This window comes from Idiotropiscis lumnitzeri, chromosome 15 (assembly GCF_059441095.1).
Source record: "Idiotropiscis lumnitzeri isolate Australia: NSW breed Sydney's pygmy pipehorse chromosome 15, RoL_Ilum_1.0, whole genome shotgun sequence".
In the NCBI taxonomy this organism is placed as follows: domain Eukaryota; kingdom Metazoa; phylum Chordata; class Actinopteri; order Syngnathiformes; family Syngnathidae; genus Idiotropiscis; species Idiotropiscis lumnitzeri.
Genome location: NC_142405.1, coordinates 11432818 through 11459362, shown reverse-complemented (window position 1 = coordinate 11459362; position 26545 = coordinate 11432818). Strand labels below are relative to the sequence as shown.

The 26545-nt window shown below is 39.8% G+C and overlaps 1 protein-coding gene and 1 long non-coding RNA gene across 3 annotated transcripts in view; one reads left to right on the top strand and one right to left on the bottom strand.

Annotated features, from left to right (window-relative positions):
- The window catches only part of mgat5b (alpha-1,6-mannosylglycoprotein 6-beta-N-acetylglucosaminyltransferase B), a 47463-nt gene that overhangs the window by 9653 nt on the left and 11265 nt on the right, over nucleotides 1-26545 (top strand). Inside the window, exons 3-9 of the mRNA XM_088317007.1 lie at nucleotides 3089-3233; nucleotides 7109-7218; nucleotides 9645-9718; nucleotides 10600-10767; nucleotides 13111-13275; nucleotides 14976-15145; nucleotides 25528-25659. Of these exons, the coding sequence (XP_088173133.1) occupies nucleotides 3089-3233; nucleotides 7109-7218; nucleotides 9645-9718; nucleotides 10600-10767; nucleotides 13111-13275; nucleotides 14976-15145; nucleotides 25528-25659 (964 nt within the window). The remainder of the gene's footprint in view (nucleotides 1-3088; nucleotides 3234-7108; nucleotides 7219-9644; nucleotides 9719-10599; nucleotides 10768-13110; nucleotides 13276-14975; nucleotides 15146-25527; nucleotides 25660-26545) is intronic.
- On the bottom strand, nucleotides 13002-19840 carry LOC148322924 (uncharacterized). Of its 2 annotated transcripts, none has more exons than XR_015846642.1 (4): nucleotides 19696-19840; nucleotides 19529-19612; nucleotides 18021-18986; nucleotides 13002-13256 (listed from the first exon to the last, which is right to left on the bottom strand). It is a non-coding gene; the product is annotated as an uncharacterized LOC148322924 (long non-coding RNA). The 2 variants fall into 2 exon arrangements; XR_015846643.1 differs by having other exon boundaries at nucleotides 18021-18108.

Sequence of the window (26545 nt, the reverse complement as noted above, 5' to 3'; positions counted from 1 at the left end):
GTTCATGCATTCTGGGTTCAGTTGCATTTTAATTTTGGGTGTAATTGCACTTTTGGCCACAAGATGGCGGCATACTAAAACAGGAAGTAAGCCTGTTCTATGTTCGTCCTGTTTTTTTTTTTAATTCAAGTCAAATACTCTGTAATCCTGCTTTTTACTCCAACGCAAAATGTTTCATAATCATACATCGTTGGCTTGATTATTGCAGCATACTGTGAGTGTCAGGTTTGCTCGCCGGTGGGCGAGGAGGAGGTGGACCCAGAGGTGCGAGGAAGCAGGGAAAAGGGTAAACTAAAGGGAATTTATTAAATTAATCAATGAGGACAAATAACATGGCGTGGACAAACAAACGTGGCAGGGTGCAAAATGACTATGACGAACTAAACTTGACTAAACAGAACAAAAACCGAGGAACGAAGACAGTGACAAAAACTAGGGAGAAGAGCGGGAGCAAGAGCGGGAGCAAGAGCGGGAGCAAGAGCGGGAGCAAGAGCGGGAGCAAGAGCGGGAGCAAGAGCGGGAGCAAGAGCGGGAGCAAGAGCGGGAGCAAGAGCGGGAGCGAAGCGAAGCGAGAACATGAGCGTGAACGAGATCAGGGAGCGGTCATGACAGTCCAAATGAAGCAGCAGGGGTAATGTTCCGACCATGGGTTGTCGGATTGAGGTGTTTAAATAGTCCAGTCAATAGGGGAGCAGATGGGAATCAGGTGTGTTGATGATAACGGGGAACAGGTGCGTGGCTGGTGAGACAGAGTGCTGAGGGGAAACGCCCTGACAAACATAAACAAAAGTGCACATGGTAGGAAAGTGACAAAAACAATAACAAAAGCACATGCAGACGAAAACAATGACCAAAACCCCTGTCATGCCCGACGCGGATCATGACAGTGAGAAGATTTTGTTTTAACTGCATGCACACCGTTTATACAATTGTTTTGTCGAATCTACTCCTCTCGCTCACTTTCAATATATTGCGTTGAATGTGTTTGTATTATTTGAAGCCTTAAAAACAAAGAAATATTGTCCATGTTATAAAAACATGCCTTAAATAGGGTATTTCCGTATCACAGATTTCACTGATTGCAGCGGATGATATATCTTGGTCAAAAAAATAATACTTGTAGGTTGTATGATTATATTTGGCAAGTCGTCGAACTGTTGTGACTGGTCGGTGATTATGGCATACATCCAGTTTTTGCATTACGTTACCTTGGCAGCGGGCTGATCTCAGAGCACAGACTGTAGTGCAAATGGCGGTCTAATATAAGAACTTGTTCAATATTGATGGTGCTGTGGCACTGCTGGAATGGAGTCGTTAGAGGAGATTAGCTGCAGCTATTTAAGCTCTTTATTAACCAGCAGATGAAGAATCACACAGTGGAGACTCTACATTGGCACAAAAATCTAAACTCCCAATGTTTTGTTTTTTTTTTGGTCAAGAACGCAATGCTTCCCAGGAGACAAAAGGGAAGGAGTGAACGGTGGCCTAATGAACACTTGATTGCAAACATACGCTATATAAGACCCGGTTCTAAAAATGTACTGTGTAGGGAAGGGTGTTTGGACTCCGTAATGGTGATTTATGACAAGTATTACTGTGAAGAATTGTGAGTTCTCCTTCCCACACTTTAGCCCAAAGGCTTTTAGATTTGCTGCAGCACTGCAGCTCCGAGACCAACTTATAGCAAATATCTGGAATCCTTCTGCAGGGAGCCCCGGTCTTGTATTTAAAGTTGGTGCCCTTCTTCTAAGAAATAATTGTGCGTTGCATGGTGGAAGATACTGGAAGGGAGCCACAATCAGTCCACAACAGTATATTCTATTTTAGCATGCAGCACTTGAGTCCTATTTAAGATCGTGTCCCCTTTTCTGTTTGGATTCATTCTTTTTACTCAAGCGAAATATTAAACTGCGACTACAAAGTCGTCTGAACAGAAACTCATCTTTCTATGGAAGTGAAAAATTGTTGTCAAACTGTTGAATTATTGAACGGAGGCTTTCCGTTGGCCCCTTTAGACTGCGTATATTCCAGCAATGATTGAAGTTATGTGTGAAAGGAGAAAAAAAAAATATTTACAGTCACTCCAAACCTCTCTTTGCTTCTCAGCTGAAATTCTCCTGAAACTTTTCCACTTTTTCATTTTTTTTATGTTTCTTCTTTCTTTTCTTTTCTGTACAGTACACAAAGAAAAGGAGATGTTTTTCTTTTGCTGCATTTTCTGTTTACCGGAGATGTACCGTGACTTTCTGCCGCGCTGGCAGTGTCAACTCAAATGTTTTGCCAAAGTCCACGTTGTTGCCGTTTTGAAAGCGTGAGGGGGAAAAGTGAAACGGTTCCAATCTATTCTCACTCGTCGCATCACATCAACTCAAAACTGCAAACTCTAAAAAGTCAAAGCGTGCGGAAACAGGAAAAGACGTGACATATGGATTGATGGACAGTTCAGTATTAATTTACAACATTTTAACATTGAGTTTTCTTTTCTAACAATTATTTTTATAAAAATGTTGCTGACAAAGTATTTAACAAAACCTTTCATCTGCTATGTGAATTTCTGGTCGGATACACGGGTTGCCTGCTTGATCTAATTTGTAATTTTCTCTATTTTTTTTTAACCGCTCACCCGCTTGACTACTGACGCTATCGTGTGTTAATTAGCGTTTAGAGCAAAGTATGATCAAAAAACATTGCGGGGGGTCGGCCTTGAACACATGGCAATGCAGTCTTTTGACCTCATTGTCTGCTGCCGTGGGCCAATAAATTGACAAGATGTTTGCTAACAACGTCAGACCACCACTGTGGTCGTTAATTATTTGAGTCGAGCAAGAAAGCAAAACCAATACTGTCAGAATAAATTGCTGATTCTGTCTTTTCACACCCCTGTGTTAGAACACTGGCTCCCAGAGAGCTGTTGATTATTAATGACGGATTGTGGGGGAAAAAAAAAAAAAAGCTGCACTGTAATACTTCATTGAAATCAATTGCATGTATTTATTTTGGACTCATACTAAATGTAATTAAACATGAAATCTTTATTATTTATTATTACTATGTTATTATCTATCATGTTTCTCCTCTTGTGTTTTAGTGTTCGGTGGCCAAGAATCTCGCGGTGTGCTCAGGAAAATCAGCGACATGCTGGAAGTCATTATGAAGCGGATGGACTCGCTGTCTAGACTGGGTAACACCACCGAAACCCACAAGCTGGATGAGCTTGCCTCCGTCCTTGACAGGTACATCGAGCATGTCTGCTTTACTGTTTCGGTCTCGGCTGAGCGAGCGACGTACTTATCTTATCGGAGCAAAAATCTTTTTGCTGTGCCTGCACAACTTTGATGAGGCAGCTACTGGGTGATGATAGGTGATTTCATGTGGAAAAGATGGAGCTTCAATGGTTATCTTAACGTTAATTATTAAGACATTATAAGGGTTGCTCATTCAGAAAAAAAATGTTTGATTTAAATAATTGCAAAAAATACTGCTAATAATGCTAAGTTCTCATAATACTATTGACATTTGTGTGTTTAACTAACACAATAGAATCAGGTGGGTCATTTCAACACCTCAAAAAAAAAAAAAAGAACATTACATTTCGCATAATGGGAAGCTTGTGATGTTGACGTGTCAAAATCTAAAATGTCACTTAATTGGTAATTTATGTTTGTTAATCGAGCTATGCCGGGCTTCATATGGTATAGTGGCAGGAAAAAAAAATGTGTATCCAACTGTTCCCATGCATACAACGGAATAAGTCATACATTTCCTGCGCATCAGCTTTGTCATTTTACATCAAGTCAGTCTTTTGTGAGTGACAGGATCATCATTATTTCATAAACCTTTGTGACTTTTTTTGTACGGGATATGCCATGAGCTCTTCAGATGATGTGTTTGGTTCATTAAAGGTTAGGATTCATCACGCATCCAATCAACTTTATTTACTTTAGAACAAGCGTGGGCAAACTATGGCCCGGGGGCCACACGAGGCCTTTAAACGTTTTGATCCGGCCCGCCGAACTTGAAAGAAATTAAATGAATAAACCTTGTTAATGTTTTATTTTCTAAATACTGTGCTTTTCAAAGACATATCTATATTGTTGTAATGTTTTTGTTCACTTTCATTTAAAATTAAATGTATTTTTTTTCTCCGACGAGGTGAGCTTACCAAAACACTCCATCCATCTGCTCCTGATTTTAGAACACATTGTGGCCCACCAATCAAAAAGTTTGCCCATCCCTGCTATAGAACATTGAATGTTTGTACTGCGAAACCGTTTGAAACACTTTGCTCATGGAGCATTTTCAAAATTTCAAATTGGTAGCTTTCTTCTTGAGTCATTCCCAGCTAAAAGATCCCCTTTCACCAAGTCAAACTAGCTTCAACTCTGACTAATTTGGAGCTCAACACTACTGAATGCAGGTGAACACAAAGCAGCCAAAGACAACAATAAGAGCAGTGGTCTTTAATGAAGTACTGGAGCTTCCAGCCAAGATTTGAGTGTGGTTGCCACAGCAACAGACCTCTCATACTTGAATCTACTCATGGGCTTGAGTAAAGGAGTCTCCCTCCTCTTTATGTACTGGCCATTTCCGTCATGTTTCCACCTTTGAAATATTTTTCCTGCCTTTTTCCCATCTTTGCACGCAATTGCATAATCACCTCTTATTGGGAGTATATGTTGCTGGAGTGATACGGGTCATTCGATTGACCTGAAATGACCCCAAAAAAATGTATGCTTGCTTTTTTACACGCCCTCAGGAAAGCATTTCAAATCTTCATAGCCGGTCTATTTTTCAACAGGGAGCTCAATTTCTGTATTTATTTGATCTGGAAAATGATATCAGCTGAAGAGTCTAAAAACGTCTCCTGGTATTGAGCATCATGGCCACGCCCCCTCACTCCATGTTTTGGTGGGAGTCACATCAAGGACCGATCACAATTTTTCCATTCAAAGTTATATTAAATATGTTGCAAATGATGTCAACGTCCACACCTGATCAAATGCCAGCTTCCGCCTGAGATGGAGCAAAACTTTAGCGTTGGAAAATGTCCAAAAACTTCAATCAGCCGGGGTTTGCGTGCGCATTCATGCTTTTGAATTCTTCAGCCTCGTAAGTGAAGAAGCAACTGGCACGTTTTTTTGGGGGGGAATTGAACAATAGTAATGTGCATTTGCGTTTTGGTGGCCATCGATCACCGTTTCAAGCAATACTACCACGCTTGCCCCTTTGCGGTAACGTAGACAGCCGAGACAGAAAATATAACAAGTCAAGCTCCAAAAGGGGGCGTGGCTATTGATGGTAAATCTCATCCCTAAATAAGCCCTTAAATCACGACAGGGTCTTGAAGGGGGGGGGGGGGTGAATTTTAGTACTGATGTCATTTTTACATGCCTATTATATAAGTGCCAATGTTAAGACGGATCACGTGTCCCTTACTCATAAGTATCTTTTGATGTGTCAGGCTAGCACTCATGAAGTTGCAATTGCATCCTGCATGTGGGTGATGCAATTAAAACGATACTGTATGCACACAGCCTGACAGAAACGTGGGCATGTCTGCCACATGCATCCCATCCAGCGATCAAATATTAATTTGGTGATGCAGTGCCGTTTAATAAAAATCGAGCAATGGACCACAATTTTCTATATGTCAAGAATGTCAATAGTCTATCGTATCAATTTTTCACCCATTTTCTTGTCGTCATCCGCACACAGACTAGATGATCAATTCCATCCAAAACACTTTTTGGATTACATTCAGTAGATTTCAAATAACCATTTAATTGGCCCTTTATAGACTAAATGGTAAATGTTGCGGTGGCAAAGGCCACCAATTTGGCGCTTCTAATTTTCGGAATGATTAGAATGCCAACCTCCATTTAATCTGACAAAAGTGGTTAATAAACGGCGACCCTAGAGACACAGCTGTTGTGTCGCTATTATCTCCTCCACTACGTGCATGCGTGTGTGTGTGTGTGTGTGTGTGTGTACTTTATTATCCCTGTTATGCTCGTGTGTCAGCTTTTCATTTTTGCTAATCTGTTGATCGAAAGGATAAAGGACAATGTTTTCCTATCTTCCCGGAATGGTGAGGAGAAAGAAAAGTTTATGCTATAGGTTTGAATGCAGTTATGCAAATGAGCTCAGCGCCCACAGAACCCAACGGAACCACCGTTCCATTGCTTTGAAGAGATTTTCCGAGAGAAGCAAAGCAAGAGAGCTCATTAAAGACAACTCTTTAAAAGGAGAGGAGCCATGTTTAGACAATTTAGCGCTTGTTGTAAGTAGCAAGTGAAAAAAGTGACGAGACCAGTCGAACAGCAGGTTATGCTATGCTGTCACGATAACGCTTCTATAGTGTCTAATATCGCAACATTTTTTTTTTTGCTATTGTCAAGAAGAAGTGGATAATTAATATAAAACCAAATACAATGTAGATATTTTAGTTTGAATAAATGGAAGAAAAAAATGGAAGATTTCTTCATTACATTGTTTTTTTATGAATCATTCAAGCACATGCATTTAATTACAAATTGTGTGTCTCTCGGTGAAAAGGTTTGTGCTTTTTATGAATACTTTAGTGCTCCCACTATCCCTCTCGAAGTTAAAAATGGAACAGCATATTTTACATCATCCAGGCCAAGATCCACAAAAGCCACTTCTTTTTGGATTGTACTGTGATAATGAAAACGTCATTTACTAATGAAAACGCCTGACAAATTGCTTTTTAAGTTGAATTAATTCCAGAATTATGCATGTCTTTTGAGATCCTCGCTTTAATATTGCGAACGCGCTCGCTGTATGCATCAAGGCGTCTTCGTATCCGGTCCCCAGTCTCAATCGAACGCAAAACAATTAAAGTAATGTTTATGTATTATACTCAACAAGGGAGTTTTCTTTTTTTTTTTCTTTTACACATCAACTCTTACTTTGTGTGCAGCGAATTTAGATAAAACCCAACACATCTTTTGCGCTGTTTCGCCTAATACACACGGCCACTTTTTCATTCATTATGTTGTAAATAATGAGGATGAACCCAATGTATTTGAAGTCATTTTTTGGAATATTATGTGCTCACGCGTGTCCTCATTTTTTGCGCGTGTGTCAGAATTCAGCCGATAGGTCTGGTGGAGCGGATCCAGGCCATAGCCCAGAACATGTCGGACATGGCGGGGAGGGTGGAGCAGATTCTACAGCGCAGCATTGCAAGCAAAAGAGGTGACATTGAAACCCGAACATACTCACACAAGCACACACACACGCGCACGTACACACACACACACCTGTCCTGCTCTATCGCACCTTCAAAATGTCAAATAAAGCCGTCGCCCTTCAGATGAATCCCACCCGTCCATTTCAAATCCTTGCAATTTGGAAAACACTTTCCTCTCTGCCCACACGTGTCAAACTGTCAAGTCTGAATGTTCTTGAATGCACAATTTATGAGTAACTTGCACTTGCTGCTCGAGCTCACAAAACATGACAGGCATTATTCACGACACATTGCCCATTCAAATAGCGAACCCTTCATTTATGTCATAACTGGAAGCACTCAGGTGATCCACACACCAAAACACGTTCTGCACTGTTACGGCGTTACTCTCCTGAAGCAGGATATTTTAAATCAAGATGATGAATGACCTCGAAGCTCTGTCGGCGTTTTCATTAGCCGCTTTCAACTTTCAAAGCATAATGTCACGTTTTAATTCACGTCGCCCTTTGTGACAACAATCCAACATGTTGGCTCGTTAATGTGTCATAGTCTCTAATAACATTTCAATGAGTTTGAGCCAAGCGCGGCGTTACGCAAAGTTTCTTTTTAAGTCAAGTTGCAACCATGCTAATAGGACCTTGTGACTGATGAGGTGCTGTAAGGGGGAGAAGCTGCAACTGCTCCCCTAATTGGGCTCACTAGCGCTGGGGCTTTGAGGAGAAGGATGGATGGAGATGGAAAGAGGTGCAGAGAGATAAAGACAGTGTGAATTAAGTGAGAAGGGAATAAGGGGAAAAAGAGGACACTGCAAAGGCGGCTAAGGGCTAATAAAAGCTGACATGGTCATTAAGCACATGAGCCATGTAAGGGCAATAACTTGAACGAGCTTGGTCGCAACTCATATTACCTAATTGTCTTTGTTGGAAAATAAGAGGTAATGTATGCATAGGACAAAATATTGGGTACACCAATGAAAAATTGAGCCTTTACAAAAACTTGAATTGACGCTGGTTGACCTCTGAATATATCTGCATTGGTTTGCTCCAATGCGTGTTACCATGATGAAACATTTATCAGTGTTTTAAGGAACATTTAACAACATTAATTGTTATACAAGTATCAAGGGAAGTTAACCCTGCAAGTTGAAAAATATAAAACGCTCTTTAAAGTGGAAGTCAAGTGTCTTTTTTTCTTACATATATTTTATGTGGCCCCACTTGTCTAATCACATCATTCTGATTATGAATTAAGCAGCAAAGTATTCATATTTTTATCCATCTCAGGGGTCGGCCATTTTGCCACTTGCTGCCAAATGAAAATTACATCACAGTTGCTGAGGGCTAACGACCAATTGCGGCTCACCTGTTTTCTGGGTTGGGTCATGTGACGTTCGCAAACTGAGCTGTGATTGGTTGTCATATTATTGTAAACACTTTTTGGGGATTTGAGTTCCCCTGTAAATGCTTTTCGAACGAATAAATGAGAAGAGATAACTTGCTAGATTTTTGCATCTCAGTGAAAGGGTATGTTTGAAAAATAAATAAATAAATAATAATAATAATAATAATTATAATGTATTGTTATCATTATTAATTTTATGATAATAATAACAATTATGATGCTTATTATTATTATTGTATTATTGATATTATTATAAATTTTACTGTATATTTGTGTGATAGTTATTTTAAATAATAAATAATAAATAATAAATAATAAATAATAAATAATAAATAATAAATAATAAATAATAAATAATAAATAATAAATAATAAATAATAAATAATAAATAATAAATAATTAAATAATTAAATAATTAAATATTATAATTATTATAATTTTTATTACTTTTTCAAATAACTATCACACAAGTATACAGTAAAGTTTCAATTGGTTGCAACCCAGTGGGACAAGCTATAAATAGAGCAGCCCACAGCTTCATTCTCTGCTTCTTGTCATACAGCACAAAGTGGAACTCCAATACTGTACAAGACACCTGCCAATCAAAATCAAAACATCATAGGAAATTGAGGCCTTATCCCTGAGCGCTGGGAATGGGGTAAAAAAAAATATTAAAAGCACTAGCCAACGCTTAATGGATCAAGAAAACTTCTGCTCAGTCATCCATATAACTACTGGTTCCACTGGCATGACACTGAAACACTCTGTAACACTAAATAATATGGGTTGGAGTCTGTCTCCTTACTTCTCTGTGGCGTTGACAATAACTTCTGTCGGATATACTTCTTCGTCTCTTCTCACGTCACTTTCTTCCCTTACCACATTCCGTTCAGAAAATGTGTAACAGAAAAAGCCAAAGGAAAGAGCAAAACACAGTTCAATCGTTTGACGCTGGCTGAAATGAGGTCGAGAGAGATGTGCTGTGTGTGCGTACGAAGCTCTGATAACCACCCACTTTTCTTGTCCCCAGTTAGGGAAGGAACATTGGGACAGTGTGACATTCCTAAAGACCCTCATTACCCAGACTGCCCCAGCAAGATGGATGTAAGTCTGCCTTGAGTGTAGGTTCCCAAACTGTTCTGCACACAGAAAAACTCATTTTTGTCCTGTCCCCATACCACTGACATTTTGAGATGAACACTCCTCGTGGAATTCTGGGTTGTCAAGATTGACGCATTTCAAGTGACCAATGATACCCTATAGCCTTTGGCTGAAGCTGCTGTAGTACAGATTTATTTTGCCACAAAATCCTTACATTTAGGAGTTATAATTGCAGTGCACTCGCTTACAACTGCCCAAACATGTGAAATAAGAAGGCTTCTAAAGAGCTGCTGTAGCCCTCAACTTACGTCTTGACACTTGAAATGAACATTACTCATCAAATTGATTAGAAATACAATTGCATTGAGTTGGAGTAAATTAAGCAAATTAAGGTAAGTCAAGGTAAAGGTACACCATTGATTACGTAAATAATGCTCAAGACTTTTATTATCATTTGTTTATAATGATTTTTATTCACAAATGTCAGGTAAGCACAAGCAATACATCTCGCAATACCACCTTCAACCTCAAGAGGTGGTAAAGAGCTTCTTGAGATTTAAACGGCGAGTCCAAATGCCATATTCCGATTAAATTTTTTTGTTTCTGCATCCATTTTAAGTGACTCATATCCAGTACAATACAAAATTGTATGTAAATAACTCATCAACACCAATCTCAGCATAGAAATAAATAATAGCACCTAAATAGTACAAATACCGCGAATGGAACATGATTGGACGACATTTAAAAATTGTGTTTAAATCGGTCATTCTTTTCTTCACATCTCAAAGCTTGTGGCAGTTTTTACGCAAAACTACAGTTTGACATTTGATTAAGTAGTGCAAATGCATTTTCAAATATTTGTGCGTTTGTGTGCGTTCCAGTGGATGCGTGCCCGTTGGACCTCTGACCCTTGCTATGCTTTTTATGGAGTAGACGGCTCCGACTGCTCTTTTCTCATCTACCTGAGTGAGGTGGAGTGGTTCTGCCCCCCGCTGGCCTGGAGGAACCAGACTGCTACTCCCACCTTCAAGCCTCCACCCAGAAAACAAGTATGGAACAAAGCTCCGATGTACAAGGATCAAATTTATTACCCCTGCAAAGATCTTAGTCTTGGAAAGCATAAGCAATTGGGAACAGCGCTGCCAGTGCGAGAGCTGTCGGGGAGCAAATATTTCAAAATGACAAGCAAAATTAAGCGCAGCAGAATACTAAACATCAAGCGGCGCTCCTACCTTTGGACATTTGGGCCTGTGCCTGTTTCCGCAGCATGCTTTTAACTTATTGAGGGCAAGCGTGGCATTTATCACTCCTTAAATCAATCCATAGCTGTAATTTATGATCAATAACATCCTGACAGGCCGAATATGCAGCACGCCATCTCTCCGAGATGCACTAGCTGTCATTCCCCGGTGTCTTTTCCCCTCTTGTGTTATCTCCATTCTCACCAGTATTAAATGATGCATTCAAGTGCAATGATAGCTAAAGGTCCAGCTCCCTGTTTAGCACGAAGGTTTGTCCCAAGAGAATTTTGTCGCCTCCACAATGAATTCCAATGTGCAGTCAGTCTGCAGCCCTTTTGCACACGACAGTATTTCCAGGATGAACTCACTTAGATGCATCCCTTGGGTACTCTGCTTGTGGATGCGCTGTACACAAGTTGGTCTTCATCGTTACCTTCATTGTGGGAGTACACGAGAGCCTTGCATACCGATGTATGCAGTGAGCGGCCCTGGCGTATACAGTAATACCCCGGTTATCGCGGTTAATGGGGACCGAGACCACCCGCGAAAACTGAAAATCCGCGAAGTAGCGGCGCACCTTCAAAAATGCTTAAAAAAAATAAATAAATTAAAAAAAAAAATAATAAAATAAAAAAAAAATATATATATATATATATATATATGGGTAGAGAGAGAGAGTGAAATTCATGTTATAACAAAAAAAAAAAATATATTATTAAAACTTATTTTTTTATTCCCCAGCCATTATTTTCGTATTTATTCAATTACTTCTTTTTGTATTTATTTAATTACTTCGACTTTTACCTGCCGGTACGCCGTCCGGTGTGCCCTGTGAATGTTATGATCCTCCAGCAGAGCACTTTTTTCTTTTTTTTTTAATGAGATCCAGCTGGATAAAATGATGCTCCGAAGATGATAACGTTAAGTTTTGATCGACATCGTGATGTAATCAATTAGCAATTTTTATTATTGTTTGCGTCGGTGTATAACTCCATTGCATCACGGTGACAGCTGTTTCTACAACTTTGATTGCACGTAAAAAGGTTTTGCAGTGGGCTCATCCACTTAGTTATCATAGTAAAAACAACACTTAAGACGCAGCTTTTGAATTTCAGCTCACTGGAATGTTCCGGTGTGTCGAACGATGCGGCTAGAGACGTTACATGACTTAGTATGACCCATGATGACCTCACAACATGTTAACTTGCGACATGAAAATTGTGTCTAGAACAGTGATGGGCAACATACGGCCCGGGGGCCACATGCGGCCCGTTAGACATTTTAATCCAGGCCGCCGGACTTGAAAACAAAAAAAAATGAATAAACCTTGTTAATGTTTCATTTTCTAAATATCTATATTGTTGTAATGTTTTTGTTCACTTTCATTTACAATTAAATGTATTTTGTTTCTCCAATGAGGTGAGGTTACCAAAACACTCCATCCATCTCCTCTTGGTCCGGCCCCTCTGTCAAATTTTAGAACAGATTGTGGCCGGTCAATCAAAACGTTTGCCCACCCCTGATCTAGAATAACACTTGAACTGATAAGCTTAAGCAAACCGGCCATGTTAGTTTTTCGCATTTTAGTTGCCTTTCATTGTGAGTAAAGGATGAGAGACGAAAATAAATTCCTCTGTCTGCTCCTCCAAAATGCGATTCTAGCTCGGCACGATTCAATTCTGTAATTTTTGCCTGACGTTTTGAACTGACTTATGGAGGCTCCCTTTGCGCTTTGCAGGTGTCCCAAATGTTGTGGCCAGTAACATTTTGCTGCCTCCACACTTGTGATTTATACTCATGCTGCTCATGGCTGCTATTCCACTGAGGAAGAAGAGTGCATAATATGGGCAGACTATTTATGAGGATGAGCCTGTAATAAATCCGACATCCTGTTAGAACGATCTGACCCATGGGTAGCTGCAAATAGACACGATTGTCTCTCTGTGCCTAATATAGTTTTAAAAATCCCACATTGTCTTCATTCAAAGCAAATGATCTGAATTTCAATGTCGGATTTTACCATACATGCCATAATCCTTTTCGTATGATGGTAATTGCTCGCAATTAGCTTGAAGAAATAACACATTGGTGTGTGAAAATAAAATTTAAAAAAAATCTGTTCCAGCACTAACAGTGGCTCATGTCCTCCAGGCTGTTTTCCAGTTTGACACAGGCGCTCTGCTGGAGCAGGTGGGCACCGGGAAGGAGTCTCTGAACTTCATGAAGAGACGCATACGCAGGCTGGCAGCACAGTGGGCTTCTGCGGCTCGGCGGCTGGATGACAAGCTGCGTAGCCACTGGAGGGACGAGAAGAGGGTGAGTGTGGAGCTTTGGAACATAAGCGGTTTCATGAGCAGAGGACATGAGAGTTAAAGTGCCGCATTTGGTTTCAGTGAAGTTTCTTCATGTTGTTTAAACGAAACACTGCAGACATTTCTGACAGCTTGACTATCAAGTGCAAGGACGAAAATTGCCGTGGGAGTTTAAGTTTCCTTTCCGTAAATGAATCACTTTTCAGTGAATGTCGATTTCAGTCACAGACTTGAGTACGACGATGAGAATGGTCGAACAGGCATTGATTGGTTTGGTTAAATTTTCACCTCTGACATCCGGAGGGACAATTGCCGCAGTTTTTTTCAGTTTCAGTGAAAACCGTCTGAGGAAAAGTCAACAGCTTTGAACCCTCCCAGCTGTAGTTAAATTGTTTCAATTAATTGTCCTCAACCTTTTTCTGCCGCGAAGTCCAAGACTTTTGTGGACCTGTACCAGAGCTGGCTTCGTCTACGTCAATGTGCTAGCTTGCGGGTTTAATATTTAATATTACCGTAATGTGACCGAGTCAATTAGCATATTGGCATCCATCAAGTGTCTGATGTAACAGAGAGAATCCACTCACGTTTCAAAATAAAATAATTTTCAGCCTCGAATAATAAATAAACAAGAAGTACTGCAACCTTTTTTTTTTTAATTCCATCTGTGCGGCCTAAGTGGCCCGCAGACAGATACCGGGCTGCGTGGCATTGGTTGGGGACCACTGGTTCATAATGCCACTGTTCTTTTGGAATTGGCACATTTTTTGGGGGGAAAGTGGGGGGAGTGGCAGGCTAGTAATTGAAAGTCTGATAGAAAGACTCAAGAGATGCCCATATTTATTCGTAATTGTGTTTCAAGAGTGTGTTTCATGTGAGGGTGGAGCATGTAATTTTGCAAATCACAGGGTAAGAATATCGACTCTGATCTTTCTGTGTGGCGCTTTTGTACCTGTACTGGCGTAGGTTTTCGTTAATGAGTCAGTGGTTGTCATTTATGTGCCCTGTAATTAACTAGTGACCAATACAGAGCTTGGATAGGCTCCAACCTCAAACCCTAACCCTAACTCAGGTGTGGGCAAACTTTTTCGACAGACCGGATTAAAACGTTTAACGGGCCGCATGTGGCCCCCGGGCCGTAGTTTGCCCACACTTGCCCTAACTCCTCCCAAGAGAATAGGATAAATAGATGGATGGTTATAATAGAAAACTAACAACAATGTTCAACATTTTGAAACCTCTTCAGAAACACTAAAAATGGCCGCCTGCGAAAATGCCAATGTATATTACGTATAAAAATGAGCTGATACAAGTTGAGACGAGACAGATGTATGTTATTTACACATTGTAACCTCCACGCAGTAAGCTTACACCGAAAGGCTTCATCTTATCTTAATGCCCAGTTTTCTATTTAGCGGTTGAATAAACATGAAGACACAAATTAAAATTTTGAATCCGTCATTACTGCATCCACAGCAGTAGGATGTCTGCGAATCCTCTGATGCATGAAGTATTTGAACACATCGGTTCCTCCCCAAGGAGGAGCTCACGTCGTCTCGACAGAAAAATCCTAAAATGCCGGCAAGAAGAATTTGGAATAAGAATCCGGCAGAAATGCAACCACGTAACTCACAGCCACAAATACTTGAAGTAGTGTGCTTCCCTGCCCTTTCCGGGGCTCACTTTTGACCATTCCTCTGAATACAGATTCTTGTCCATGTGGGATTTCTGACAGAGGAGTCCGGCGATGTGTTCAGCCCAAAGGTGCTGAAAGGGGGTCCGCTGGGCGAGATGGTGCAGTGGGCCGACATCCTCACAGCTCTCTATGTGCTTGGACACGACCTCAAAATCTCTGTTTCTGTCAAGGAGCTCCACGGGTATGTGCTGACCCCGTCACCCCTATTATGTTAATTATTCACTCATTCCCCACCAGCCCAGGTGAAAAGAATGCACTTTCTGACGTTTATATCCGTTAATGGCAGTGAATGAGTTAAGGAACATTTTGGGTCATTTCTTTGTTCATATGCTTATGTTCTAGGCCACAGAAATGAACTGTATATGTTTTTTTTTTTCCTGCACATGTCGACAAACATTATTTATATTGTTTTCATTGTAAAATTTTGTTTTAACTTTATTATTTAACCTTTGTCTTTGTTATGGAGACACATGATACGGCATCTTAGCGCCCTTCTTGACCGCTGCCTTAGTCTAAAATTCGATGCTGCTTTTTCTGCAGTTGGATAATAATTTGAGCGGCTGTTTATTAAACAATTCATGACGGTGCGGATCGTTCACTTCATCTAACACTTGTTTACTCAAAGAAAATGGTTCATTAACGACTCAGTGTTTCTCTGAAAGCAATCAACAGCCCAATCACGATGCTGTTTTTCACCTATTTTTTTTTTTTGATCACCTTTGTTTCCACAAACGCCCTACGCCCGTGTTCATAATTCCTACTTCCCGCTGGGCATTTTTGCCGCAAGGGCTTGACAGCATCACTGCAGTTGATTCACCTCCTCCGTGCTGCAGCTTACTGACTCCAGAGTGATAACAAGCTTGTTGCTTGTCATCGGCCACACACACACTAACATATAAGCACCACACTTCTTCCAAGTAGACGTGCATTTCATGGGTTCCAACTTCAAATCCAACACTTGATCGATTGTCACACTCGCGGGGTGCAACAGGGGGAGTTCAGACTACTGACAGGTTCGTGATCTTTGGGAATTTCTCCACCTTTGGGAAAGCGCCTGCGTGCAATATTTGATTTTCTGTGGGCGGTGAGAAGCCTAGTGCAGACAGGCTGATGATAATGTGTGCTTGTTAGTGAGCAAAGTATCCACTGCTGTAGAGAAGAGGCAATGGCATTAATGAGTTTGGGCTGCCCTTTGAGCTTAAATATCAGGCTGGGCGGAAAAGGTGCTTTGATAAGAGCAGAGATGGGAGATCCGCGAGGAGGGAAATATGCCGCGGTGGGAATGCTTCAGATGGCCGAACTGTTATTTACCTCACTAATTGATGTCATGATGTATTGATTCATGGCAGGGAAACCGCTTTGGGAACATAGCAATGAAGAGGATTGCGTCAGCTCACGTGGATACAAATGATTCATTAACATGCTTGACTTAAACTCAATCAGATTTTTAAAACTTTTTACTTGGATCGAGAGTATTTTAAAGTGACTCACTAATAATATGACTGTGTTTACATTTACTGAACACCCAAGAAAACCTCGATGCGCAAATGGTCAAAACAAGTGTGAGAGGTAGCGTGAAAAACAAAACAAAAAAAACATACCCTGTCGTTTAGCTTTCCAGTAGAAGTGCTTTGGTATAGAAATGTGTGTTTTCATCATCATGCACTGTGAAGTCATATTGGCGGATCCAATCAAATGATGTTTCCGGAATGTGACAAATAAATAAATATAATAATATAATAAACTGGATGGTCGGCAAGCAAGTCCTTAAATAGTCCATGGTAATGACTTGGATGAGTCACAGGTGCGTGGCTGGAAAACCCGCCTCCCTGAACGACTGCTGGAGGGTAACGCCCCCACAAGACAACAGAATAGGGACATGACACAAACGGAGACATGACATTTTTTGCGGTCCTAACTTCATATATTTTGTCAACTATATGTTGCATTTTTGCAGATTAGGGAAAACGAACCACTACAGCAAATGAGTCAAATTTTATTCAACTGCAATTTGACATCCAAAAAATAATGCACACCGGATTATAAAACACACTGTTGAATTTTGAGAAAATTAAAAAAAAAATTAAATGCGCCTTTTAGTCCAAAAAAATACGGTATGCAGTACAACGGTAGTTGTGATTCAACTCTGACAAAGTGACTCCTGTGGAAGAGTTCATTAAAACTACAAAAGTGGCGTTATTGATGTCTGATGCATGATAAATATTGGAATTGGGCCACATGAACCGTGCAGCCGGAAGGGAATTGCCAAAGAAACATATGCCGTGGGTAAGGTCGTTAAATCAGAACTGCTAATGTCCTGTGTTTGTGTATCCGCAGAATCTGCTTTAGAGACACACAGAGGATAGCTTGTTAGTAAATATACATTTATAGATGCAGGCAGCGTAGCATTTCTCAGGAGCTGATATTGGACTCCATTCATCAGGAAATAAAATGTGCAGCCTGAGGGAAAATATAATAGGGGGCCGAGGGGGCTGAAATTGAAGCCAAGTGGATTTATCAACCTCTTTGGGATGCAGTGTCAGTTTATAGGTGGCGGACTCGATTCATATGATTTGGGCTCGCGTCGACTCAAGTCGCTGATTTTATAGCTTGCGACTTGCTTGGCTAAAACTTTTTAAAGACTCAACTTTGATTAGAACTTCATGACTTGACCAGTCATTCTTTGTATCTTTTGCATTCAGTGTGTCTTTTGTTTTTGGAAAAAAAAATGTACAGTTTTTTTTTTTTTGGTGTTACGCTCACCGTAACCCAGCCGCCAGTAGGGTACGCTATGTGCCGAGGGCTGAGGCTGCCTCATTGAGCAAATGTGACGGAGGAGAGCCAAAGATTAATAGGTTGGGATACAAGCAGAGCTGGGCACTTGACCCTTTTTTGCCTGTAAGTCCTCCGTCCTCTGACTACGACCACCCCCCCCCCACCCCAAAAAAAATAAAAAATAATAATAATAATAAATGACGTGACTGCGGGAGATATGCTAACAGCAGAAGTTGATTAAAAGATGTTAGCTGTCTAATTTACAACTCAAATGTGCTTACCTTATTATGGGTTTATTATGGTCTTCTTCATCTCCTTCTTCTTTGTCTCATTCTTCTTTCTCCTTCTCCACAAACGGGCCCAATGTGTCTACAGCTCACATTTATATTAATGGTATTTCTAAATCGCCCAATCATAATCAACATTTGTAAATTCATTTCGCATGACTGTTACTGAGTAACATATACACATATCTCTCAATTCCTTGTTCTTACTCACCCACTTGCTATTAAATTGACTTATCGTTATGTGGGTTGTGCTCCCACTGATTCCCTCAGGCTCAGAACTATTTGCATCTCCAACTCTTAGCTTTCCCACTCACGCTTTGGGAAGAGGCTCACTATCGCATTGTGCAGCTCATATATTAAGAGTTCTTGACATGTGTAAGTTTTTGGTACGAGGCCAGAATTTTTGCAGTTTGGTCCATAATTTAAATGAACTGGAAATTTGTTTTAAAGATTCGTCCATTGGAGAAAATGTTTCAGGGCTGAGAAGGCCTTGCAGAGTAGTCATTGTCCAAACTTGAGGATTTTTCAAATATGTTCTGTATTTTTATTGATTTGGTTTTGATTCAAATAAATTTTCTCAGGTTTTCAATATGTCCATTTGTTATATCTTGTCTTATTCAGGCTAGGTTTTGGTTTCCACCTGTTCTCACCAGCCTAATCTCTGGTGTAACAAATGAGATCCCTCAACCATTTTTTTGTCCAGGTGTACTCCGCTACCTCGTCAGTTTGCTTGTATTTAGTTCCCTGCTTTCTCTCGCTTTGTTGTTGCATGTTGCTGTCATGAATCTTGGTGTTCCAGTTTCCTTCAGTCAAGATTTATTGCTTGTTACTTTGAGCCTTGCTAATTCCGTCTTTTGATTCATCCCAGTGTCTTGTTGGCCCTTTTGTAGTTTTGAAAAAAAAACAACATTTTTTTTCTGCTCCAAGTCTTGCTTCCCTGCACTTGGCTCCAGCTTTTGCCTCCAAAAACACAAAAACATTCAGTTTATAACAAAATAACTTCCCAGCATGATGCACCATAACACACAATGCTTCTTTAAAGTGCTGATTTCCTTCCTGCCTGTTTACAATCCTAGTGATTATCTGCAAAATACGTTAATTGTCGGCATCCGGTAAAATAAACGTCCATATTGTGCATGGCACATTCAAACTTTGTCCACCACAGTGTGTAACAAATCTCAGCTCTGCAGTATATTTTAATATCGCGTATAAGAAACATTGACTCAGACCAGTAAGTGGCCCCTTCTGCTTGAGTTTGTTACATTCATCCTTGATATGACTCAGATTCTGACTCAGACTGCAGTTCAATAGTCTAATAGCAAAGTACGGCAAGCGGTGACACATTTAGACAACTAAGATCTTACATCACATATTTATTAATCCCTGAAATCCAAATTTCCATGACGACGATAGAGGCAAATCAAATGAATTCTTCTGCACTTACAGACAGTAGCGGGTTACTCGGCTTCCGAGTGAGAGTGTTTGTCCGTTTCTATACGTACCAGGTGATTGATTGGCATCCAGTCCAGGCTGCAGTCTGCCTTTCGGCCAATGTCAGCAGGGCTTGGCGCCAGCTCCCCGCGACCCTGAAGAGGATGAGGAGTACACGAAATAGACGGATGGACGTGTATACTGCTTTGCCTGAGTGCATTATTTCCAAAAGCATTACCTTGGGTGTTGATTTAGCCGCGAGTCGTGCGGGGAGCAGCGCAGCCGCTTGTAAATACGCAGCAGCAAAACATGAAGAAGTGAGAAAGAAGCCTCTCATTAAACGAGTGGTGATGACATCACTGAACCGTGTGTGTGTGTGTGTGTGTGTGTGTGTATTGAGGGGGGGTGCAGTTTGCATGGTAGCATGATAGCTGTCACATCTGCTCTAATTAATCTGCTAAACCACGAGTGAGATACGCTGGACGAGAGGATGGATTGGAGGGGGAAGCAGCTATATCCGCGGACATCAAGTACACATCCGGAGAAGTAATGTTCTCCTGAGATAATCCAAAGACTCTATGGCGTCCGTGTTAATTCGTTCAGCGAGACACCCTGCCAGCTCATTGCACAGAAGAAACCACACTGTCTCAATAGAATGTTCTAATCTTTTCTTCTTCTTTTCTGTCGCTGACACTGGCTTCACCTCATGCTTTTATACGCCCTTCTTTTCTGTTTTGTACCTTCACTTGCACCACGTGAGTTCTGCTTTGCATTTCGCCCATGGCTTTTCAATTATCATTCTGCGGGCTCCTCGGAGGCATCGAGAGTAGCCTCTTTTTTCTTAAGTGTGTTAGTAGTGTGATACTGTCTGAGGATTTTATTTTTAGAAATATCAGTCTGTCAAATGCATGGGTGATCAGTCGCCTTGACGGATGAGGACAAGAGACAATGAGGTGTCAAATCAGAAACCTCAATGAAAGGTGATCCTTGTTATACTGGCAGTCTCGGGTTGGTGCCGCTACCAGTACGCATGTGCTCACCTTGCAGCCTTTTGATTGATTTACCTCAGTTTCTGTTCTTTATGATGGAAACAAAAACCGCAGCAATGTGAGCGTCTTGCTTTTTTTTTTTTTTTTTTTGTAATGACCAAAATAAGCCCTCTCCCAAACAACTGTTAGTAGATGTCAAATTACCTCACTTTATTTATTTATTTTTGATTTTTGATCTAATTTGCCCGACCATGATTTATTCTGTTGAAGGGCAACAGTTGGATACACAGGTGACCTTCTGCTCTCTTACGGAATAGCGTTTAACTGTTGTATAGGTCACAATTTGAAGTTGGCATAGATAGCTAGCTAGATAGCTAGCTAGCTAGCTAGATAGATAGATAGATAGATAGATAGATAGATGGATAGACACAAATTATATTAATTAAATCATTATATTTTACCATTAGAAGTAATAATTCAATAATAAATTAAATGATATTTGATCATTTCCCATGGCACCACTGACGGTGTCTCAGATCACACTTGTGTTGCCAAGCCCCTAAATAATGCAAAATGTATGTAGAGTTAATTGTCTGATGCTTACTAAACTGAGTTTTGCTTCAATGTTTCAGTGAATAGTTTTTTGAAAATTTGGTTGAAATCCAAAATGTGGCGTAGGCATTTGTTGGAAAAAAAAAACATGGCAGAATTGACGTCGAATTGAAATAGACAATTAATAAACAGTACAGTGTATTGGATATGATAATGAGTATTTCTAATCATAATCACGATCATCAATTCCTGATCTTACAAATCACTTAGATTTAAGGGTGCAATAAAAGGCCTGATTGACGTTATGAATTTCTTGTCTTTGACCATTAATAAATAAAGCTAGCAAAGACATTAAACGTACGAAGTATTATAATATCCAGACTTTTAGAATTCTGTGGTGTGTTCATACGAAATCAAACAAGTGCTAGAAATCTGTTCTCGAGAACACTTCAATGAGACCCAACATTTCAATCTATCTTGATGCCATTGTCAAACATCTTTCACACGTCACACTTAATGAATGAATTTCCAACGTCAGAAAATGAGGCGCTCATGTGCAATGCCGCTCAGCGCGCCTCCAGAGGAGAGGGAAAATGGAAATATGACGAGAATACAAATGAGTTGCTGACTTGGCACTGCAGTAACCTCACCCCGCCTCCTTCCAAAAAAATTTGATTTCTCACCCAGATGATTTAACGTTGATGTCTATAGAATCTCTACAACCTTAACTGAGCCCATATTGTATGTCAGCTAATGGATAACATTTCCTGTAACTGCTATCATTCATCAATATATGGTCCACTGGTCAAGGCCACCGCGAATGTCCAATTCATAGCATTCAACTTATCACCGTAAAACAGTTCATAATAAAACATACACAGTTCACAGATTTATATAAAGACATAAAATATATTTCCACGTGCGCAAAATGTAATTTTGTGAGAAACTAGGCAAAGGTGCATATTCAGAAAAAAATAATTCCATCATTTGAGTAACTAGGAAATTCAAAGGTCTCGCTGTAATTTCTCTTGGGGCAAATAGATGTTAGTGTGCGTTATGCGTGTACCTTCAAAGTCTTCATTGCACTTTTAATCCTTTTACGATCACTTCCTGCCAAATTTGCATATATCCAATTACACCTCTCGCAGCATCAGTGGATCTCTAAGGAGCAATGTCACGTAACACTTCACTCTTAGTTCCCGTAATACTACATGAGCTTTTACATTAATGTCGTTCAGCTGCGAGCACTAAGAAGACATGTTGGGATGATTTTAATTGGCCGATGGCTCAGATTGATGTTTCGTATATATTTTAAAGGATTATAGTTTAAAGGATGTCATCCAGTCCCTTAAAAAAAGTGGGCTACCGCAACTCTATTAATATCTTTTGGGATGATGAAGCACACGTCATAGAGGGGCAAATGTTGCTTGTGTGAGGTGCAGAAATGTATTTGTGTGCACCTTCTGTTTGATGAAACAGCTTAGAAAGTGCCATTATCCGACACATTCCTGCTCATTATGCCTTTTAGTGAGCAGCTGCCACAAGGTTGTACTGCTCACTGTGTTCCATGTCCAAATAGTGACGCTTTGCTCAGACTAACGTTTTGAACTGTTCAGCTTGTTGTTTGGGTGAACGACCATTTCGACTTAAATGAAGTGCATGCAGCATTAGGCACGTGTCTGATCCGATATGCTTCACATTATATAAATTATACACAACTCAACTAGGTCATGGACAAATTCAGGTGATGCATCTCTGTCTTAACTATTTTATAATTAATACATCATACATTGTGTATGTACTGCTTATTCTTGGGGCAAAGTAGTTTTTCCACTCCCTGCGCTCATATTTTAGCTAACTTGGTCTTTGTCTTGTAAAACACTGAACAAATAGTTGAACAAATTACATTATTCGGACCGATTTTTTTTTTCTTTTGACCGATTCTGTTCTTTGGCGCAATAAATGCAGATAACCAATTAATTAGCTAATTAATTAAATATATATATAATTAATAATGAAAAAACTTCCTATTTGATCCCTCAACACTTACAACAATAACGGTTTGAATTACAGAAGAACATTTCACTGTTTTACTAAAAAATATTAAATATAATATAAATATAAATATATATATATAATATAAAAATATTTTCTGATCGTATACAACTCGACTGTGTGACGCTGAAAGAAAATCGGCAAAAATGTGATGATTTTTTAGGGATGTCATTATGTGTTTGTTAAAAAAAATAAATAAATAAATTTAAAAAAAGAAGAAATTGTCCGATTTTAAAAGTGCTATTTCAGAATGATATTACCTCGCAATAACAGCCGAAATACTTGATGTTCTTTATCTCAAGTGCAACTTGATCTTTTCAGTTTTTAGTCTTTTCTCTTGACACACAACATACTCGAGGCTTTTTTTTTTTTGTTTTTTGAAAACAGATTGATATGACTGAGTTCTTTCAGTGCGCAGAGCAGCAGAAAAAAAATAATCAGTAAAAACTCACTGAGATCATTTTTTTTATAGAGTTTAATTACCTTAATTTTTTCTAATTATTTCCTTAAAATAAGCTCAGCCTGGCAAAGGCTTAAATTAACTACCATTTTATAAGCACAAAAATAACAGCAAAGGCAAGACGTCTTGCACCTTCTAAAAATGTGGACCCTGATCTATTTACTTATTTATTTTTCTATCATAGTGTAAAGAAACTGACCACAATATAGCCTTTGTTTTTTTTTTCCCTTGAAATCTCTATGTGTGCTACCAAGTGTCATTCACGTCTTGTTATTTCTGCAATGCACATGCAAACAAAGCACTGCCGTGCTCCTGAAGGCGACATTTTACATGATGTGACAGGCACCATGAAGGCACCGTGACACATTCAGCAGAAATAATGCTTGAAAGCAGTCATCCTGGTGTTCTGTCAAAAATGTGCTGTTAGTGTTACACAGATTGCGTGTGTGTGCGTGCGTGTGTGTGTGTGTGTGCGCTCTGATGAGATCCCCAACAAGCTGTGTGGACAAATTGGCTGACTCCCCTATTGTGAGACATGTTCGCTGTGTTTGTACGCTTGAACGGCCTCACCGTCATCTTCCTGAGAGCACTGACACGCTTCACAACGCAATTGGGCTCTTTTTTTTTTTTTTATGCTTACTGTTTGAACACTCGGTGTGTCTGTATCTATACATCAAGCACAACAATTTCATACTCGCTTACACGCACACACGCGCACACACTTCCCGTGAGAAAGTCGCATTGATCAGTGCTGAGCGTCTGGATCAAAAAGATGCGTATGAAGTTTTTCCAATGGATGGATGGATGGAAAATCTGAATTAGCCGCTTTGATGCTTCTTTTATGTATGTCCGGTACTTATGGGTCGAAGATTACTGACAACCGACGTAGAGTCTCTTCGCTTCTCAATAAATTACAACATGGTTGTGCAAATTCTCACGGGGAAGTGACATTTTCTCTTTTCTTCATATTTATGTCATATGGCTGTTTGGAACTTGTCCATTTATTTGGCGCCTTGTTGCGTTTATTAGTTTCATCTCTACATCAAAACATCCTCACACTTCCCAGATAGGTTATACCATGAGCTTGTTTTTATAATGACCCTTTTTCGCAGAAGTCATTTCGACTTTTTTAGACATACAAAAAAAAAAAATCTAAAAAGAATTTCCATTAAAAATTGGAGGGAGTAGAAACTATTACGTTTGGTGAGGATCTGGATAAAAGTGCAGATATAGGAATTATTTGGAGTAACATGGAGTAGCAAAATTTATAGGAAAATAGATTTTAAAAAAAGGAGTACATGAAGAGTATTTTTGTACAAACTGCCATTAGCACTGCATGAGAGCTAAGTGGGGGAAGAGCATATGAAAATGTGTGTGTGTGTGTGCTGCAGATCGGAATCCTCACAAGAATGCAAATAAGCCCGCACCATCCCAGTATCAAATATTATTGGGGGGATTAACAACAAAGTGGGTATTTTTTTTGTAAATATTGATGAATAAAGAAAAAAAAAAAAGCATCTGAAGGTGATGTTTTCTTATTTAGGACACAAGGGTAGGTGCTTGAGGGTCAAGCTTTGCACATGCCTGATTATGGCTTTTGGGAGTTTCAGGCTATTGCTTGGTGTTTTTTTTTTTTTTCTGGTGTTGCGAGCCAAAATTTGAGTTGCAAGCCACTCTGACTCGGAAAAAACTGAGCAATTTAGGTAATGTGAGGCCCTCATATGTGGGCAAGGAGAGCCACAATCACCAATGTGTGAACGGAACCGACACGCAAACGCAAAATGAGACCACTCGCAAAGAGCTGCTCTACGCCGCCAACACGCGTTCAGACTTCAGACCCCAGCTTCGAACCACACTCACTAAGCCACGCCCTTCAAAGGAACACATCCAACTTGGATAATCAACAATATCTTAATTTATCTTGTAAATTAAGGTATTACTGTAGTGACATATATTATGTTCATTATGGCTGAAACATTTTTTCCAGCACTGTGGACTGATATCATGTCTTCAGGTTTTTGGGGGTCCCGCCAGGGAGAGGAAGCTGCCCTCTGACTGGCCCTCTGCCCTTTGACCTCATCTACACAGACTACCACGGCCTGCAGCAGATGAAGCAGCACATGGGACTGTCACTGAAGAAGCACAAGTTAGTCCTTTGCGCTACCTACCTCTATTGATGAATAAGATTTCAAATGTTCAGGAAATTGATCTCGCAGTGGGACTAGTGACTGGATTTCTTGCAACTATTGAAACTGAGCCAGATACTTTGCATGCATCTGCAAATCTCTCGATAAGTGTCCAACTAAGCCTTGTTTTCTTGTTTCAATTTTGACAGAGAGCGGTCCGGACCATCGATAGCGTAAATCCTCATAGAATTGATCCACTTTCAAATGCATTGAAAAAAAATTTCAACGCAAAAATTCTTGGAAAAAAGGCTGGTAAAACATTATGCATTTTGGGCACTTCCAACAAAGTGGCTGCTCAAAAATTTAATACAAGTTGAAGGGTTGCTACTTGGGCAATTAAAAACAGGTATGAAAAGGACCAAAGGGGGCATCAACGACAGGCCAAAAAGTTGCTCCGCCACCTCTGCGCAGATGGTTGGATAATAATAACTGCGTTTTTTTTTTTTTTTAGGAAACAGAAAAGACAGAAAAAACTGTATTCAACAACCTTCATATGCAGTATCTCACATAAGTGTTGAGTTATTTATTAGAGTATATTTAGAGTTAACTCTCATAACTATATGTCTCTACAATTTTATTTATACACATTCAACAAAAAAAAATATGATGAGTAAATTAATTATAAATCAAAGTACATTGCATGTGACGGTGAGTAAATACAAAGTACCTTTCCAATTCAATGAAACTTAACATATTGTTATTGCAAATTAAATAGAACACGATTGGAAAATCATTCAATAAAAATTTCACTCGACTCTTCCAAAAAAGGACCAGCCGCAACTATCCAGTATCAAGTTCAACTGACTGATTAACTCTCCTCACCAGAGAGAGTGAGATACTATTTCT